General features: G+C 36.9%; 1 protein-coding gene across 2 annotated transcripts in view; it reads right to left on the bottom strand.

The window, feature by feature from the left end:
- Positions 1 to 20,185, bottom strand: part of EPHA6 (EPH receptor A6) — an 876,611-nt gene that overhangs the window by 247,078 nt on the left and 609,348 nt on the right. For both annotated transcript variants that reach the window (XM_053918286.1, XM_053918285.1), the window contains exon 11: positions 3,488 to 3,673. In XM_053918286.1, the coding sequence (XP_053774261.1) occupies positions 3,488 to 3,673 (186 nt within the window). The remainder of the gene's footprint in view (positions 1 to 3,487; positions 3,674 to 20,185) is intronic.

Genomic DNA, 20,185 nt, shown 5'->3' with positions numbered 1-20,185 from the left:
AGATTTTGATCTATGATTTTGCATTAGTTTCAACTGAGAGTCTGTGCACTTATTTCTCAGAACCCCAGGGTACTCTATTAACATGACCGTATGAACCTATGTTATATGTTTATCTTTGTCAATATTATGTTCTGCGCAATATGATAGCCCTTAGGGAGCATTAATTGCTAGCTATCCCTTAGCTACTGAAGGGCAATCCTGGAATAATTACCATGTATTTATGGGAATGAAGCATTTATTTATTTATTGCCTTTCTCCTAAAATCCCATAGTACTGGAGTCAAGAAAGTAACAGTATAAATATGCCCACTTATCTCTATGGGAAGTATTACTTTCGCTATCTCCACCACCCACCCTGCAACACTGCAACATCCTTATATGGGGCTCACTCATGCAAATTAAAACTATGGTATTGCCACTCAAAAGCGTTTTGAGTCTATCCTTTCTCAATTGTTTTTTCTTTTTTTATCCCCTTCACCTTTCTCTCTCTTTCTTTTCTTTCTTTTCTTTCTTTTCTTTCTTTCTTTCTTTCTTTCTTCCTTTCTTCCTTCCTTTCTTCCTTCCTTTCTTCCTTCCTTTCTTCCTTCCTTTCTTCCTTCCTTTCTTTCCTTCCTTTCTTTCCTTCCTTCCTTTCCTTCCTTTCCTTCCTTTCCTTTCTTTCTTTCTTTCTTTCTTTCTTTCTTTCTTTCTTTCTTTCTTTCTTTCTTGAAATGGGACAAGGACCTTAACTTTGGGATCATTATAAATTTGGCTGTGTTGATGTCACTGGTACCACTTTTAGACAAGATTGTTAAAGATGTAATAACTGTGTTGGTTGTTTGCATGTTTATGTGAAATAAACTGAGTATTTCAAACTGGCAGGCAAGTGCCATAGGCAATCTTATTAAACCTATTCAGTTGATTTAGAATAAAGAATTCCTACTACTTCATAGGGACAATAAATCTTTTTTCTTTTCATATACTTTCATGTTTTTACAACATGTAAATAAAACACATAGGAATGCATGAAAAAGTCACATAATGTGATTTATCAAAGGAGAAGATAAATATCAGATACTTTTCAGTCTTTGAATTTATTGTTGGACACTCACTTCCAGATGTTTCATGCATAAATACACATAAAAAGAATTCAATATCATACTTAAATTGTTATTTTAAATGCTTTGCAAAGATTTATAACCCAACCTTATATTTATCTTTTCCTCCCAGAGAGATATAAAACAAAAGAAATAACTTGAAATACTCATGCTAAATTAATAACAAGGAAGTCAGAAACTATAAAGGAAATGATTAACATGTTACGATATTTCCTCTCTTTTAGATTATAATCTTTGGTAGGCATTGTGGCACAGCTACATTCTAATCTTCCTAAATTCTACATTTTAGAGGTAATTTATTCTTTTACTCACATAAATATTTTCCTTATTTTAAAAATTAATATATTGAAAAAAGTAATATCAAATCATTTATGTAGTGTTAGTTAATTCAGACAAGATAAATAAAGTGTAAAATGAGGACATTCACTGTGATGGTAGCAAAAACAAATATTAAACACACAAAAAGCCCATGGGTTTTAGAGGCAGATAGACTTCAGCTCGAACACGAGCCGTGCTACTCACAATGAGTTAGAGGCACTTCCGAAGGTTCAATAACCTGAGATTCAGTGGATACGGATACTCAGGAGAGCTGCTGGGAAAATGAAATGGCAAACTGTGTGTGTAAAGTGCCTGGCCCGGCGTGCCAATGGTGCCTACCGTGTAAAGTGGCTTACTGTGAGCCACATGCTATTGCTAAAGGCTTCATACACGTAATACAAATGTAATCCTTACAGCATTCCTATGGAGTAGAAGTTACTCTGTCCCTATTTTATAGATGTGGAATAAAGAGTAGAGGTGTTAAAAAATTTACCCAAAGTTACACAAGTGGCTAGAACAGCATTCTAACTGGGGTTCACCTGTTTGATTAGCTATAGTTGTGTAATTAACTACTCAGTGGCTTTAAATGACCATTTTATTATTTCTCATGATTTTATGGGTTGACTAAACTGAGGGGGGTGATTTTTTGTTGTACAAGATGTCAACTGCAGTTGCAGCATCTGGTGGTGGTCGGCGGTGGGGGACAGTGTCTGAGATGGTTCATCATAAGGCTGGCTCTTGGTGCTGACTCTGCTGGGAGCTCAGATAGAGCTGCCAACTGGAAAGCCTCAGTCCTCCTCCTCTTTGCAGTACTGCACATATCCTCACCATGTGGACTGGCTTTGCTTAGCATTGAACGCTGGGTTACAGGAAGGAGTTTTGAAAGAGGACTACCTCCAACATGCAAATGTGTAAGATACCCTCCATTGTACCACACTTGTTACTGTCTCATTGGCCAAGGCCGGTCACATTGACAAGCTCAGAGTCAATGTGGGAGAGAAAAACACAAGGGCATGAGTACCTGCAGGCTCCACTAAGGTGATTAAAGTAACAGCCCACTGCAACAGCTATCATCGATGAACTCTTCGAGTCCTCCAAACTACCTCGGCTGTTAGTGATCTGCTCCCACTGGGCAGCAAGGTGGACACTTGTGAGAAGGGTTTAGGTGTTTCAGACATACAGTCAATTATACAGCTAGTAAATTTTTATACTTTTCTGCTCCAAATATGACATAAAATTTCAATTTCATATAAATGATTTTCAAAGAAATTTCAGTTTTATGAAAGAAAAATGCCTCTGAAGATTTAAATTGTTTTTTGTTTTTTTAAATGTCATTCTATATTAGGTTTTATATGTTATATTCATCAGTGAATAAAATGAGAAATATAGTTATGTTTTATGACCTATGATTATTCAAATAAAAGTGAATATATAGCAATATATTTCTTAGAAATATGATTAATCGTGGATTAAAAAAACCTTCTTTTCAAAGGAGTGGCTTTCATCCCACCTATTTCTATTAAAAACAGACTTTTTATTTCAGAAATTGTAGTCCTATTTTTATTTTATATCAATTAAAATAATTTAGTTCTAATGGTATTTATGTAGATAGGTTCCACACAGAACCTCTGGTTTAAAAGTTTACTTCAGATAAAGCATTCCATAATTGCATATGCAATTTACTTCCAAACAGAAGTGTTTTACTTTAATGACCCAAAATACTTAAACTGTTTCTTCTACTAATACTGAAAGTTAGGCAGCTTTAGAAAAAGGGAATAGCTTATACCAATGAGAAAAAAATATAAATAGTTCTTTACTCTTGATTCATTACTTCAAGTTAAATTAGCAAATAATTTATAGGTAGTAAATACCATTTCAAAGCTGTTTGGTGACCAGTGCAAACTCTGATAATGTCATAGCCTAATATCAACACTCTGAGAGGTGATATCAGAAGATAATATCTGAATTAAATTATCTCCTTAATGGCTATAGTATTACTATTAAGCTTTTTTTCAAAATAAAAGGAACTGAGATAAATACACAAAATAAGTAATTAAAGAAATCAGTACTTACTTTTTGTGACAACACCTTCTAGCCGAATAATATTTGGGTGGTCAAACTGCCCCATGATACTAGCTTCTCTTAGAAAATCTCTTCTTTGCCGATCCATGTGGCCGCCTTTCAAAGTTTTGATGGCAACTGGGATCTCCCTTTTCCCTGGTGTCTTCAAACGCCCACTGCAGACTTCTCCAAATTCTCCTTAAAATATGAGCAAAAATAGTTATTAGTTTAAAGGGAATACTTGTATTCCAGAAGAACTGAGTTGTCATACAGTACCCACTTTTTGCTTTTTAATGTAATGACTCTCAAGTGTCATTTTCACATGGAGATTTCTTTCTTAAAATTAAATTTGTAATGACAATATTTTTGATCAGCATCATCTATAATAAATAGCAGAATGCACTTTCATATGTTGTGCCACAGAGCTAACTTCGATAGATGTTCCTGATCTGCTGAGAAATTATGAATAGCCAAATGGGTAATGTTAATGTAATTCTGTGGAAAAGCAATCACTGTATAATGTCTCTTGTTCATGTTCTCAACACCGATATGTGGGTCAATGTCTGCTCTATTCTGGGAATTCATCAGGCCTATGTAGTCAAATTGATCCTGTAGGCCATATGCCTGGTCTTTGCTGCCATTGGAAATCAATGCTAGGGTCAATTTGTATATGACCATATTGAAAATACCACACTACACTCAACTATAATAAGTAATCCCACAGGGTAAATTATAAGTCACATGTTTGGAATCCAAATACAGTAAGTTCAGCAATGGACAGGCTCCACTGGACAGATTAAGTAATTGCCAAATACTTATTGTGAATTTACTACATATATATCCAGTGCTAGGGCGCTGTGAATTTCAAAGAAGTATAAGACTTGGTCTCTGTTCTTGGGGGTTTATAGTTTAGTAGGAGAGTTTGATAAACATAAAATGAAACAATTTAAGAATGTAAGAATCAATCTTTGCAAAAGCCAAATTAAGTAAGAATGGTGAGAGCTGGAAGACTTCCTGGAGGAGGTATAAGCTTTGCTGGGCCTTGAATGATGGGTACGATTTGGATATTCAAGAAAAGCAGAAACATTGCAGAAAGGGGTTTATGAAAGGAGTGAGGGAAGTGAAGACAAAGATTCAAATATCACAAAGAGTAAAAAGAATGACATGGACATGAGGCTGTAAAGATACAAGGCTGACAAGGGGGTTATTGTGGAAAAGGTCAGAGGCTTTCTCAGTGGAACACATTGAATTCAATAAAGCTTGAAATTCAAGACTTAAATTATCTTGTAAATAGGGCCAATTACCTGCATTTACTTATGAATATGATGATTGACCCCCAATTTATTCATATATACCGTGGAGAAAATAAAACCTTCTATAATTCTATAATATCCCTTCCCTATAAGGATTTATTTTTTTTTAAGATTTTATTTATTTATTTTTAAACAGAGGGGAAAGGAGGGAGAAAGAGACGAGAGAAACATCAATGTGTGGATGCCTACTGGGGGCCTGGCCCAAAACCCAGGCATGTGCCTGACTGTGAATCGAACCAGCCACCCTTTGGTTTGTAGGCTGGCACTCAATCCACAGAGCCACACCAGCCAGGGCTTTATAAGGATATTGGACAGATCAAAAGTGAAAATATATGTGAAAATGCTTATAAAATGTAAAGTCCTATTCATGTGCTTTAAGTTATACAAATCCTGGAAGAGTGAAAGGAATGAATATTGAAATACCTTCAGTTGGTTTATTAACAGGTTTGGCCAATAGTTTGATTCAATGAAAGTTTAAGTGTAGAGGATCAAATTAAATTTTTGCAGTACTATAGATTTCAATTATACATTTTTTTTTGCACCATTTCATTGCAGTCAACTAAATGTTGACTATCACTCTGGCTAGTGTGGCTCAGTGGATTGAGTGCCAGCCTGCAATCTGAAAGGTCACGGGTTTGATTCCCAGTCGGGGCACATGCCTGGGTTGACTCAAGGGTCTCCAGTTGGGGTTGTGTGAGAGGCAACTGATGTTTCTTTCACACATTGATCTTTCTCTACCTCTCTTTCTCCTTCCCTTCCCCTCTCTCTAAAAATAAATAAATAAAATATTTTAAAAAGTACTGACTACACATGGAAATTAACTACCTTTTGGTGTAGATAGTTATCATTTTTTAAGTAGAAAATAAGTAGGAAGAAACAGGCTAAAATTTTGCTTCCTAAATTATGTGTAAACACGTTTGTTAGAAATAGAAAGCAGTCTAATAAGAGAGTTTATTCTGTATATAGTAAACAAACAAATGAGCAAACAAAAACCACTCACTTAGGGACCACAGAATGTGGTGGTCCCTAAGTTCAATGCATATGGTATTTTCTCTTGGACATAAAAAAATGGCAATTGATAAAATTTTCAACAATTTTCAATTAAGGCTCCGAACCTTAGAGAAAAGGAATGTCCAAAACAGTCATGTCCAAAACAACCATGCCTACTAAGACCTTTGAATTCCATCTCAGATCACTCTGACTTGTTGTAATAAATATCTAGCACAAAAGAACTGTTTTCATTCCATTTTTTATGTTGCCTTAATAAATCTGTTAGTACATGTAATGATTCAACAGTATTTTAAAAGTCTTCACCTGCCAGGACCCCATAATCCAAATGATTTTCTGTTAACATTTCATAGTAATTCAAATAAACTTTTAAGTATAATGAAATAAATAGAGAACTCTGTTAGTATTTTATCAAGACAGGCATAGAGGTAATTTTCTTTTGCCTGGAATTCATGTATCTTATTGACATCAGGCAGGTGTTTTCTTCATGCCAAGCTTTTCATGATCAAGTTGTTATCACACATTTTCTGGCCAAGATGGAAATGTAGGTAGATACACTGTATAACCAAAACCAAAAAACAACCAGAATTGACAGAAAATTCAACTGTATGGAAGTCGGACAACCAAGGAGTTAAAGGAGAAACCTTCATCCAGACCGGTAGGAGGGGCGGAGACAGGCAGCCAGATGGAAAGGATGCACAACAAGGCAGCGGCTTTAGGACCAGGCCAGGTGGCAGCTGGTGGACCAGGCAGTCCTGCAATTGCATGAGGATAAACCAGGAGGAACAGCTGGGGGGAGAGACAGATGAGCAACCCCGGGTTCTAGTGTGGGGAAATAAAGCCTCAAAGCCTCTGACTGAAAACACCTGTGGGGGGTTGAGGCAGTGGGAGAAACTCCCAGCCTCACAGGAGAGTTACTTAGAGAGATCGACAGGGTCCTAGAACATACACAAACCCGGTCACGCTGGAATCAGCCCCAGAAGGGCCCAATTTGCTTGCGGGTAGCAGAGAAAGTTACTGAAAGCCCACCAAGAGCCCAGTATGTGGCTCTATTCCCTCTCCCACCCCTCCCCCACATACAGTGCCACAACACAGCAACCTGGGTCGCCCTGGCAAATACCTAAAGTTCCACCCCTTACTATGTAACAGGCATGATGAGACAAAAATCATGGTCCAAATAAAAGAACAGATCAAAGCTCCAGAAAAAATACAACTAAACGATGAAGAGATAGCCAACCTATCAGATACAGAGTTCAAAACACTGGTAATCAGGGTGCTCACAGAAATAGTTGAATAAGGTTGCAAAATAGAGGAAAGAGTGAATTCTATGAAAAGTGAATTAAAGGAAAATGCACAGGGGACCAACAGTGACAGGAAGGAAACTGGGTCTCAAATCAATGGTTTGAACCAGAAGGAAGAAATAAACATTCAACCAGAACAGGATGAAAAAACAAGAATTCAAAAATATGAGGAGAGGCTTGGGAACCTCTGGGACAACTTTAAATGTTCCAACATCCAAATCATAGTGGTGCCAGGAAGAGAAAAGGAAGAGCAAGAAATTGAAAATGTATTTGAAAAAATAATGGAGAACTTCCCCAATCTGGCAAAGGAAATAGACTTTCAGGAAGTCCAGGAAGCTCAGAGAGTCCCAAAGAAGTTGGACCCAAGGAAACACACACCAAGGTACATCATAATTACATCACCGAAGATGAAAGAGAAGGAGAGAATATTAAAAGCAGCAAGAGAAAAGGAGACATTTACCCAGAATGGAATTCCCATAAGACTATCAGCTGATTTCTCAAAAGAAACCTTACAGGCAAGAAGGGGCTGGAAAGAAGTATTTGAAGTCATGAAAGGCAAGGACCTACATCCAAGATTACTTTATCCAGCAAAGCTATCATTTAGAATGGGAGGGCAGATAAAGTGCTTCCCAGATAAGGTCAAGTTAAAGGAGTTCATCATCAGCAAGCCCTTATTATATGAAATGTTAAAGGGACTTATCTAAAGAAAAGAAGATGATCAAAACTATGAATAGTAAAATGACGACAAACTAACCAACTATCAACAATGGAACCTAAAAACAAAACAAAGTAAGCAAACAACTAGAACAGGGACAGAATCACAGAAATGGAGATAACACGGAGGGTTATCTGTAGGGAGGGGAGGAGGTAGAATGGGGGTAAAGTTACAGGGAATAAGAAGCATAAGTGGTAGGTACAAAATAGACAGGGGGAGGTTAAGAATAGTATAGGAAGTTCAGAAGCCAAAGAACTTATACCTATGACCTGTGGACATGAACTAAGGGTGGGGGATGAGGGTGGAGGGGGTGTGGGGCAGAGGAGAATAAAGGGAGAATGATGGGACAACTGTAATGGCATAATTAATAAAATATATATTTTTAAAAAGTTATACATTTTATTTATTTAGTTATTTTTAATTACTTTATTTTTATTTAATCTTTATTGTATTTTTCCATTACCTTTTAGAACACTTATATCCCTCTCCTCCCAGAAATCACCACACTGTTGTCCATGTCCATCAGTCCTTTTTGCTTTTTGCTCAATCCCACCACTCCCTTACCTGTCCCCTGCATTAGCTGTCATCCAGCTCTCCATCTATGAGTCTGTCCCCATTTTCCTTGTTAGTTCAATTTGTTCATTAGATTCCACATATGAATGAAATCATATGGCATTTGTCTTTCTCAGACTGGCTTATTTCACATAGTATAATGTTCTTCAGGGCCATCCATACTGTTGCAAAGGGTTAAATTTTCTTCTTTTTTTACGGCCAAGTAGTATTACAGCGTGTAAATGTCCCATAGTTGTTTTATCTACTCATCTATTGATGGACACTTAGGCTGCTACCATTTCTTGGGGATTATAAATAATGCTGCAATGAGCCAGGGGTGCTTATGTTCTTTCGAATTAGTGTGTTGGGTTCCTTCCACGCTTATTTTAGTGACACTAAATCTGGCTGCCACACTTAAAGATCAGATACCCCTGGCACATTCTTAAGGCAAAATCTAAAAAATTCAGTCACAAAATGTATAAAAACCCCAATCTGTGGTAGGCCCAGAAGTATCGGATATACCAGGCAGAGAGGGAAAACATATTTTAGATTACGTGTATACTTTCAGATGGTGCCAAAAACTGATCCATCATATGATTGCCCTTGTAGAAGAGAGGATGCCCTCTGTATTACCGTAAGATAAACAACTCCTCAATAAGATCTGTTAGTGTTTATATATACTGGTTAGTTCATCATTAATTCACTGACTACAGGAATATGGTATTAACTACATCTTTTTGTTTTTCAATGTCTTGTCATCATTATTAGCAAAAGTAAAGCACTTTTGTACTGCTTATCATGAGTGAGGTCTACAAACTAAATATATATTTTAATCTCAACAACAAACCTTTGAGGTGGGGACCAATATTATCCCCACTTTACTGATGGGAAAACGGAGGCACACGAGCTAAGTAATTGGCCCACAGTGGCGTAAGTAGAAAGTGGCTGTAACTGTAATTTGAACCCAGGCAGTTTGGCTCCGGAGCTCTTGCTTATAACCACTATTCTCTGCTGTCTGAGAGGTTTATCATTGTTAATGTTTTGGGTTTTAGTATGCTAAATTTTCAGTTGGTAACAATGGTGTCTTTAAATCAACTATTACATAGTGTTCAAACACATCAACTGGATATGCACAGGTGGATGGAATGATAAAATCATATACTAGGAATCTTTCACGATAAAATGAAAATGGAGACCTAGCTCAAATATGTTGTGTATTAGATGGTCCAGAAAGAAAACACTATAGTCTAGCTAGTTTCAAGCAAACAAAGAAAATTTTATCTAGGATGATTAATCTTCTGCCACTGATAGATGGCTAAAAGCTCCATCTATCTCCCTGGTGCAAAAACCTTTCTGGACAAGCAATTTTATTGTATTATATTAAGAGTCATATTAAAATATCAATTAGTATTGAATTTTCCATATAAGCCTATATAATCAAACAAAAAGTGGGGGTTAGGATGGTGGAGGCAGTGAGGGACATGGCTCCCAAGTGTAATGAGGTGTTTCCTTTCTTCATACTTGCTGCTTCCATCTCATGGGAATGCTGTCCACGAGCTTTCCTTCTTCCTCCCTTGTCTCCACCCTCTATGTGGATGGCTGCTTCTTAGCAGTAGAGGCTAAGATTTGAGGTCTCTCCTTCAGAAAACTTTCTCTGATCAAACCATCCGATTTAGGCTCTCACTACCATCAGGTCTCTCCAAATGAGAAAGAAAAGAATACCAGCTCTACAGTGAGAAGCTGGCCTTGCTCTCAGAGCTTGGCTATATTTTTCTCCCATCAGACATTAGAGCAACCTTAACAAGGTTATACTGAGACCATGATAGAATCAGACAGAGGAAGTCCACTGCATAATTTTACCTAAGCATGGACAAAGGCAAGGTCGCAGTGCTGAAACTACTAAATACCCTGTCCTCTCTTGGCTAAAATGAGTGACTGCTACTCCTTTACCAATTATCACCTCACCCTTGTTTCAGTGTCCCCTTTCTCTAGATATGGTTAATTAAGATACTGTGGTTATGGCTGAGTAGAATTCCATTGTTGTTTTATCCACTCATTTATTGATAGACACTTGGGCTGCTTCCATATCTTGGTGATTGTGAATAATGCTTCAATAAACATAGGGGTACTTATGTTCTTTTGAATTAATGTTTTGGGTTTCTTTGGATAAATTCACAGAAGTGGAATTGCTCGATAATAAGACAGATCCATTTTTAAATTTTTGAGGTATCTCCATACTGCTTTCCACAGTGGTTGTACCAGTCTGCATTCCCACCAACAGTGCAAAAGGGTTTCCCTTTCTCCACATCCTCGCCAGCACTTGTTGTTTGTTGATTTGTTGATGATAGCCATTCTGACAGGTGTGAGGTGATATGTGGGCCGTAAAAAAAGAAAAAAATTCTACCCTTTGCAACAGCATGGATGGACCTGGAGAACACTATGCTAAATGAAATAAGCCAGTCAGAGAAAGACAAATACTGTATGATCTCCCTCATACGTGGCATCTAATGAACAAACTGAACTAACAAGGAAAAGAGAGACAGACTCATATGTAGAGAGCAAGGTGACAGCTATGGGGGGAAGTTTGGGGGTGGAGGGATTGAGCAAAAAGATAAAAGGACTCATGGACATGGACCGCAGTGTAGTGATTGTGGAGGTAAGGCAATGAAAAAAAATGCAACAATAACAAAAAGGAAAGGAATCTTAATAAAAGGATAGTATGGTTGAAGTCCCACTAACATTAAGACCCAGTATTAGGTGCTGCTTTGATATTTGGGGGAAACTGGGAGGGTCTCTAATGGCGTTAGCAGATTCTCCTCCCCACTCTGCCCCCACAGATAAGATCCTCTAGCCAAACAACACTCCTTATCAAAGGGATCAGATAACAGTTCCCCCTGTCCCCTGAGTAGTAGGTTTCACTCTCCTGCCAGCCTGTGGAAAGATTCAAACAAGCCAATCACATCCTCCTAAGGGTACAAGGGGTACCTTACCCTCTTGATACCATAAAGCTGCCTTCCTAAGCTCCTGGTTGTTCACCTGGTTGTTCACTCGGTTCCCAAGTGCAACCCTGTGTGGCCCTGTGTGGCATGTGGTGTCCTCCTCCTCCTGGGCTGTGAATATATATAATTAGGAAATATCTGTCAATCTCATCTGTCTACTGTAGTGAGCTGTGCATTCACTCTCCCATAATGCTATGGTGGGAATCCCTCCCTCAACAACAGGGTGGATTGGAGGCAATACAAACAGATACACGGTCACAGAATTGCATCCGCCTCCTAATAGCATTTAACCTAGAGCAGACCCCTCTCCCAATCCACCCAAACAAAGCCCAAACCCTATAATAGGATTCACCTAACACCTTTTTATGGACACACACTACCATGACCGATTCTGCGTGATTTTCTTGCTGAACCCAACTTTTTTAAACTATAGTGTGTTCCTGGGATCTTTGGCTTGAGAATATTAGTATAACATACAGGGTGGGGCAAAAGTACGTTTACAGTTGTATCCATTTTTTAATACAATAATGAATAAATAAATAATACAGATTAAACTGTTACATGTACTCACTACAGTTGTATTATTATTTATTCATTATTGTATTTGAAAGTGGATACAACTATAAACCTACTTCTTGCCCACCCTGTATTTACTTTACAACACTTGACTATTTGAAATTATCTTTGAAATTCATTTTTAATTAATTTACTCATTTATTAATTACTGCTGCATTTCAACACTTCCTCTGACCCTGTCAACCATCATCTCAGTCAGTGGTTTTGAACTCGTGTGCCATGGCATACTGCTGTGCCACAAGAATCTTTAAAACATGCAACACATGATTATTTAGCCAGGGGCACTGACCTCTTTTCCCTTAGATTGTCAAATAAAAAAAATGACATCAGCCAACAGAAAAATAGCCATTCAGTCTGATTTAATCAAAATATACCAATTTTTTGTCAGATAGGCAAAATATAATACATTTTTTGGTGTGCTGCAGAATTTTAATTAGTTTATGTGTGCTAGGAGATGAAAAACATTGAAAATCGCTGATTTAAGTCATGAAGGCCTGGGCCTTGACTGTGTCTATTTTCCGTCATATCCACAGTGTCGAGTACATGCAAACAACTCTTTAATATTTGCATACTTTAATATAAGCATCATGTAAATAAAGAGTTAATGAACAAGAGACAGACGACAAACATATAACGGACTTTTAATTCAGCTATAGAGGGATACATTTGTCTCTTGAGGTCTTTAGGTAATTTCCATTGTTATTAACGCTATTGGGAGGGTCAGCCAATCGCATTCACTGTCTGTCATTCAAGGATGAACTATCAGAATCCTTATGACTAATTCTTTCTGATTTCTTCCCGATGCATAGCATCCCTTCTACAAATGAAAGAGAACAACGTTTTTTAGAGAACTTACAATCTCACATCTTTTGGAATGATATTTGAATGCTTCTGATTCAACTTCACAGAAAAGATCAACACGATGCAAGATCTCTCATGTTTAACCAGACTTGTTAGCAGAAGGATTAAACGATGACATGAAAGAGGACAGGTTCTTAGAGGTTAGGGCTTCTATTTCTGGCTTCACTGCTATGTATTTTGTTTTGTAGCATTAGAGAGAGTCACATTACTTTTTCCTTCTTTAGTATCACTGTGGGTGGGTTAAATACCTACCACCCATCTATTTCTTACGAGCTAAAGGTTAATGTATAAATATTTGCAAAGCTTTTTGAGTCTTAGGAAAGTTTCACGTAACCACTGAGTCATTTAAAAAGTACTGATACCACAAAAGATGTGCTAAATATATAATTTATTCTCCATTTCTAGGTTATTTTTAGAGTTGAATTTATTGGGGTGACTTTGGTTAGCAAAACCATACAGGTTTCAAGCGTACAACTCAGTAACACACCATCTGCACACTGCCTTGTGCACCCATGGCCCCAAGTAAGAAAATGAAACCAGACCACCAACTTATACCACACACAAGAATAAACTCAAAATGGATAAAAGACTTAACTGTAAGTCATGAAACCATAAAAGTCCTAGAAGAAAATATAGGCGATAAAATCTCAGACATCTCTCGTAGCAATATTTTTGGTGATATGTCTCCTGGGGTAAGGGAATCAAACAGAAAAATAAACAAATGGGACTACATCAAACTAAAAGGCTTCTGCAGAGCAATGGAAACCATCAACAAAATGGAAAGGGAACCCACTGTATGGAAGAACATGTTTGCCAATGACACATTTGATTAGGGCTTAATTTCCAAAGTATATAAACAACTTACACAACTCAACTCCATAAAGACAGACAATCCAATTGAAAAATGGGTAAAGGACCTGAAGAGACATTTCTAGTTTCTTTAAAGTCTATGCTAGGGAGCAGGATTTCTTTAAGATCTGAGAATGAGGTTTTTTTTTTTTTTTTAACATTGTTACAAAAAAAGATGGGTAAGGGTTTCTTCAAGTGAGTAAGGAACATATTCATTTTCCCCATACCACATTCCAAACATTAAATCTTCTCTTTTTCTTTTTTAGGCAAGGTTCTATTCTTTAAATACATCCCCAAATAGAACACTGTCCTGAAGGATGTTAAAACTTTCCCTGAATCTTATATCATAAAGTCCAGTGCGTTACTTACTGATTGAATACTCTTCTTTGTAATATTTTGACTTTTCAAACTCACTGATACTTCTACCTCTAGAACACTTTAAATTCAGTGTATCAGCCTCTACCAGGTGGCTTCTCGTACCACCTGCTTTCTTGCCTTAAGGTATATTGAAAGGGCTTCTCTTTAGACGAAAGAATATTTGCATTTCAAAACACTGCTTGATGTTCTGTCAAAATTGATTCTCTTCTCTGCCATCAGAAGAATCACATTAGAAACAAAATATAATTAAAAAATCTCTCTGACCCAGACAAACTTACTCAATGTCTTTGCATCTCAGTTTCCTTGCCTGTAAAATGTAATTATCCATTTTACAGAGTTAAGAAAGAAAAGTACCCAGCTCTTCCTGACAGCTTCTGTTATTTTTACCATGAAATTCCACTTGCTATTTGGCCAAACCTTCCCTGCACTTGTCCCCCCTCCCCACCTCTCCACTAACACAAATGAATCTTAGGACCAGTTCAATAGTCTGCCAGTCTCTCCTCTCCTACAATCAGGCTCTTGAGCATTCTATGCTGGATAGTAGTGTTGCTAGAAATGTATGGTTCTTTGCTCAGCTACATCCCTTTTCAGTATACATACTATTTAGGGGAAATGTCTTTCATTACCAGCAACTACTTAACTGTCTTTAGGCTAAGTTCCAAATCTGCACTTGTAGTTCAAACTTCTCTCTTGAACTCCAGACTTACCATCTTCTATACTAATTGGCTGGGGCTGCTGTGAAAAAATGTCATTGACTGGGTAGCTTAAACAACAGAACTTTAATTTCTCATAGTTCTGTAGCCTGGGAAGTCCAAGATCAAGGTGTCAGCTGATTCACTTCCTGGGGAGAGCCCTCTTCCTGACTTGCAGCCAGCCACCCACCTTCTCACTGTCCTCACATAGCTTTTCTCTAGTGAAGCCAGAGAGAGAGAGAGAGAGAGAGGGAGATTTCTTCCTTTTCATATAAAGACACCCATCCTATCAGGTTAGGACCCCACATTTATGACCTCATTTAACCCTAATTAAAACCTAGAGTCCCTCTTTCCAAATACAGTCACATTGGGGTTATGGCTCTAGCATGTGAATTTGGTGGTGGGGGGGCACAATTCAGTCCATCAAATCTCTTACAACCCGCTTTCCCTTCTCCATACCTTAATTCATTTAGTAGCTCTGGTTGGTTGAATACTGGCTCTCCAAATGTGTCCACATTCTAATGCACATAATCTGTGAATGTGTTACCTTATACAAGCATATGTTGGAGATATTGCAGGTTCAGTTCCAATCTACTGTAATAACACAAGTATCACAATAAAGCAAGCTGTAATCTTTTTGCTAGTGGAGGGTTTCGCCTTCAGTTTGAAAAAAACACACCTGTGAAGTGCAATAAAGTGAAGCACAATAAAATGAGGTGTGCCTGTATAGCAAAAAGGACTTTACAGATGTATTGAGTTAATGATCTTGACATGTGAGTGCCCTGGATGATCCAGGTGGGCCCAATGTAATCACATGGGTTCTTGTAAGAGGGAGGCATGAGGGACAGACAGAGAAGGCAGTGAGATGATGGAAACAGAGGGGGAGGGGGAGGAGGAGGGGAGGGGAAGGGGAGTGGGAGGGGAGGGGAGGGGAGGGAGAGAGAGGTTCGAAGATGCCACACTGCTGGCTGTGACTATGGAAAAGGGAACATGCGCCAAGGAATGCAGGCAATGTTTAAAAGCTAGAAAACATGAGGAAACAGCATCTTCTCTGAAGGGCCCAGGTTGAATCAGCACTGCCAGCACCCTGACTTTAACCGTCCGAGACTGATTTTTGGACTTCTGACTTCCAGAACTGTAAAATACTTTATTTGTTGTATGTGTGTTTGTAAGCCACGAATTTGTGGTAGATAGTACACAATGGCTCTGAACACAGGGCTTGGGACAGAGTGAGTTCTCAAATACTAGTTTCCACTTTAGGCTGGGTGATATTCTCCTTTTAAGCATAATTTCTTATTACTCTCCAATATGCCCCTTTTTCATTGTTCTAGTGACAGCACTTCTCTTATTAGTTGAGTTTTTGTTGATGTATCTCTCCCACTACACTGTGAAAATTTGAGCATAGGGATTTCCTCCTAGTTTTAATCCCCACTGTCTATCATAGTGAATCCATGGGTAATGCTTACTGAATGCATGGCTGGACAGAAGTCCTCACAATAGACAGCTTTCATCAGTATTTAACTCTCTGTGTTAAAATATCCAGTTAATATTTTCAAACTGTTCTCTGAGAGAGCAACCAGGGGAGAATATCACTCCCCCAGTATGTGTGAACTCTACAGTAGCACAGATAAAATACTTCGGACTCTGGTCAGGCAATGGAATGGCCAGGGTTCAAAGTGGAGGGCTTGTGCTTGGGCTAGCAGGACTAAGAGAAGCTCAGTGGACTGTCAGCTGCAGTGGTCACATGGTTTTGAAAACAAGAGAAAAAGCATCTTTCCAGAAATACGTAGGTAATTATTTTGATGAACAAAACAAATGAGTGTCCTGAATCACTATTGAAAATGATATTAGGCAAGTCTTTAATAGCAATAAAGACTTTGCATAACTTTAATATACTAGAGGTTTATAAATAAAACTGTAATATTAGATTATTTTATCTTAAAGAAAATCTGCATAGAAAATCGCTAACACCTCTTTAAATTAAACCATAATTCAGGATTGTAGACATTTTAATTTGATTTTATATATTCTTAAGGGATAGTTAAAGGCAGAAGTTCTAATAAAATAAACATTAAAAATTTGCTTTCATGTTAAAATGCTATTTTCACTAATGTAAACATTATTTTAAGTAAAATTTTATCCAGTTAATTTTGTCTTTCAAAAGACATATTTTTTATCTTTAAAAAAATTTATGCTTTATTATTGTATTTATTAAAAATATTGTTTTTCACTGAATTTTATATTGCAACATAAACAATTATTGTTTGTACTACTAGGAAGAAAATACTGCTGCCAGTTAAACTGGGAATGCTGTCAGTTATAAAAAGTAACCTAAATTCAGTGATGTTAAAATGAGAAAATTTACTAGAGCAAAACACGAAAGAAAAGAAATCATACATAAGCTGAATAAGTAGAATACAATCTCATTTGGTGTATATCATTCTAATCTATTTCCTAAGTGTAAAGTTTATATTTTTTATTCATAAAGTTATAATCACTCTATATAGTATTTTTCTGTATGTATTTAATATCCTTTTATATTCAGTTACTATTATGGCATATGCAGTTTATTATTATTATTATTATTATTATTATTATTTTTAATCCTCACCAGAGGATATGTTTTTATTGATTTTAGAGAGAGAAGAAGGGGGTGGGGAGAGAGAGAGAGAAACTTAGATCAGTTGCTTTTATTGATTTTAGAGAGAGAAGAAGGGGGTGGGGAGAGAGAGAGAGAAACTTAGATCAGTTGCTTCCCATACATGCCCTGATCAGGGATGGAACCAGCAACCTCTTAGGTTTTGAAAACAAAACCTATTTGTTTTCTTAGTAATTATATCTTTTCTTTTTAAATCTGTAATGTTGTTTACATATATCTTATATCTTTCTTAGTCTATTTGGTCAGAGTTTTATAATTTTGTTAATATTTGAAGATATGAAAGCAACCTAGATGTCCATCAGTAGCTGAATGGATAAAAAAGATGTGATGCACCCCCCCCAAAACATACTAAATGGGAGAAGATATTCCCGAATGATGTACTGATAATGGGTTAATATCTAAGACAGATAAAGAACACATACAACTTAATACCAAAAAACCAAACAACACAATGAAAAAATAGGCAAAGGACCTGAGTGTACATTTCTCCCAAGGGGACACACAGATGGCCAGCAGACATACGAAAAGTTGCTCAACATCACAAATCATCAGAGAAATGTGTATTAAATCCACAGTGTGAGATCTCACCTCACACCTGTCAGAATGGCTATTATCAATAAACAACAAATGACCAACGCTGTTGAGGATGTACAGATAAAGGAACCCTCTTAAACTGTGGGTGGGATTGTAAACTAGTGTAGCCACAGTATAGAGATTCCTCAAAGAATAAAGGTAGAGTTGCCATATGATTGAAAGACACATCTCCATGTTCATTGCAGCATTACTAGTAATAGCCAAGATATGAGAGCAACCTAGATGTCCATCAGTAGGTGAATGGATAAAAAAGATGTGATGTACACACACACACAGAACGTACCATTATATAGCAATAAATAAGAATGAAATCTTACCATTTGTGACCATATGGCAGGACCCAGAGGATATTATGTTAAGTGAAATAAGTCAGAAAAAGACACATACTGTATAATCTCACTTATATGTGAGATCTAAAAAATGTAAGGGAATAAAGAAAACAAAACAGAAATAGAACCGTAGACATACAGAACAAGTTGATGGCTGCTGAAGGATAGGAGGTAGTGGGGTGGGAATAAAATACTAAAAAAAAACCACAAGTAAAAAACAATAAAAGTACTATTATGTATCTATATATATAGAGAGAGAAACTATTGTTTACTCACTGATTGGTAATTTAACTTTTACTTATGTCTATTTTCTTTGGTTTTTCACACTCTACATGTGATAAAGGAAAATGTAAATTAAAACATTTAATTTTGCTATTTTGTTTTCTATTTTATTGGTTTTAATATTGCTTTACTATCTCACTTCTACATTATTTGTGATTATTCTATTTCTATTTTCAAAAATAAGTTAGATGCTTGACTCATTAATTTTTAGTAGTTCTTCGTTTGTAAAATAGGCAATTTAAAGCTATATATTTACCTGTAAAGTATTACACTAGTTGTCTCTCATAAGTTTTAAGGTGTAGTTTTATCATTGTTATTTAGTTTGAGGGATTTTCTAGTTTATACTAAAATAACCTGAGTTATTTATTTACATTAAAAATAATCCATGGGTAAAACAATATGAAGCTTCCTCAAAAAATTAAAAAAATAGAATTGCCTTATGACCCAGTGATTCCACTTCTGGGAATATATATATATATAAAAAACACCTGAAATACTAATTCAAAAGAATATACATAAGCACACCTATGTTCAATGCAGCATTATTTACAGAATCCAAGCTATGGAAGCAACCCAAGTGCCCATCAATAGATGAGTGGATAAGAAAGCTATGGTGCATATATACAATGAAATATTATTCTTCCACAAAAGAAAATGAAATCTTACCATTTGTGACAGCATCATGGGCCTAGAGGGTATTATGCTCAGTGAAATAAGTCAGCAAAAGACAAATGCCATATGATTTGATTTATATGTGGAATCTAAAGAACAAAATAAACACAACTGAAACAGACTCATAGATACAGAAAACAGGCTGGTAGTTGCCACAGGAGAGGGAGGTTGGGGGACTGCATGCAAAATGTGAAGGGATTACGAATTAACAATGGTAGTTGTAAAATAGTCACAGGGGATATAAAGTGCAGCGTAGGAAAAATAGTCAATAATATCGTAATAACTGTGTGGTACCAGGTGGGTACTGGAAATATTGGAGGAACATTTTGTAAAGTATATACAAAGTACATAGTAGATTGTCTAACTACTATGTTACACACCTGAAACTATTACAAAATAACATTGAAGGTGAAACCATAGATGGACTCCTGGCTTAGATGCACCTGTCATCGCAAAGGACAAAAGTGAGGCGTGTGTCCCCCAAAAGAGCATGGCTATAGTTTGAAAGTTTTACTAGGAAGAGTTGACTCCTAATTCCTATAAAATATCAGAAGATTACTGTCTACAGAGAAAAATAAATGTTTCCGGGGAAAATATAAACTACATATTGACATCTGAGTATCTCTAAGAAAACAGACTCACCACTCAAAGTGATGCTGGCTGTAGACATGCCTGCATGCTCACGCAGAGCCTCCAATCGATGCCTCACTTGTGAATGTGAATGACAAGCCAAGGATCACCAGACATGAGAAAAGAGTCCTCAAAGGAAAGAGAGGAAAAAACAAAAAAAAAGCCGCAGAAAGAAGGAAACTAAAATACACAGCAATGGTGTGTGAAAAGGTACTTAATCTATCAAGAAAGATCTGGATGATGAAAGAAATAAAGAAGAAAATTAGAGAGCTAACAGAAAACTAAAATGATGGTGGAAAA

Source organism: Desmodus rotundus, chromosome 2 (assembly GCF_022682495.2).
Source record: "Desmodus rotundus isolate HL8 chromosome 2, HLdesRot8A.1, whole genome shotgun sequence".
In the NCBI taxonomy this organism is placed as follows: Eukaryota; Metazoa; Chordata; class Mammalia; order Chiroptera; family Phyllostomidae; genus Desmodus; species Desmodus rotundus.
This window is presented reverse-complemented; position numbering and strand designations above follow the sequence as displayed.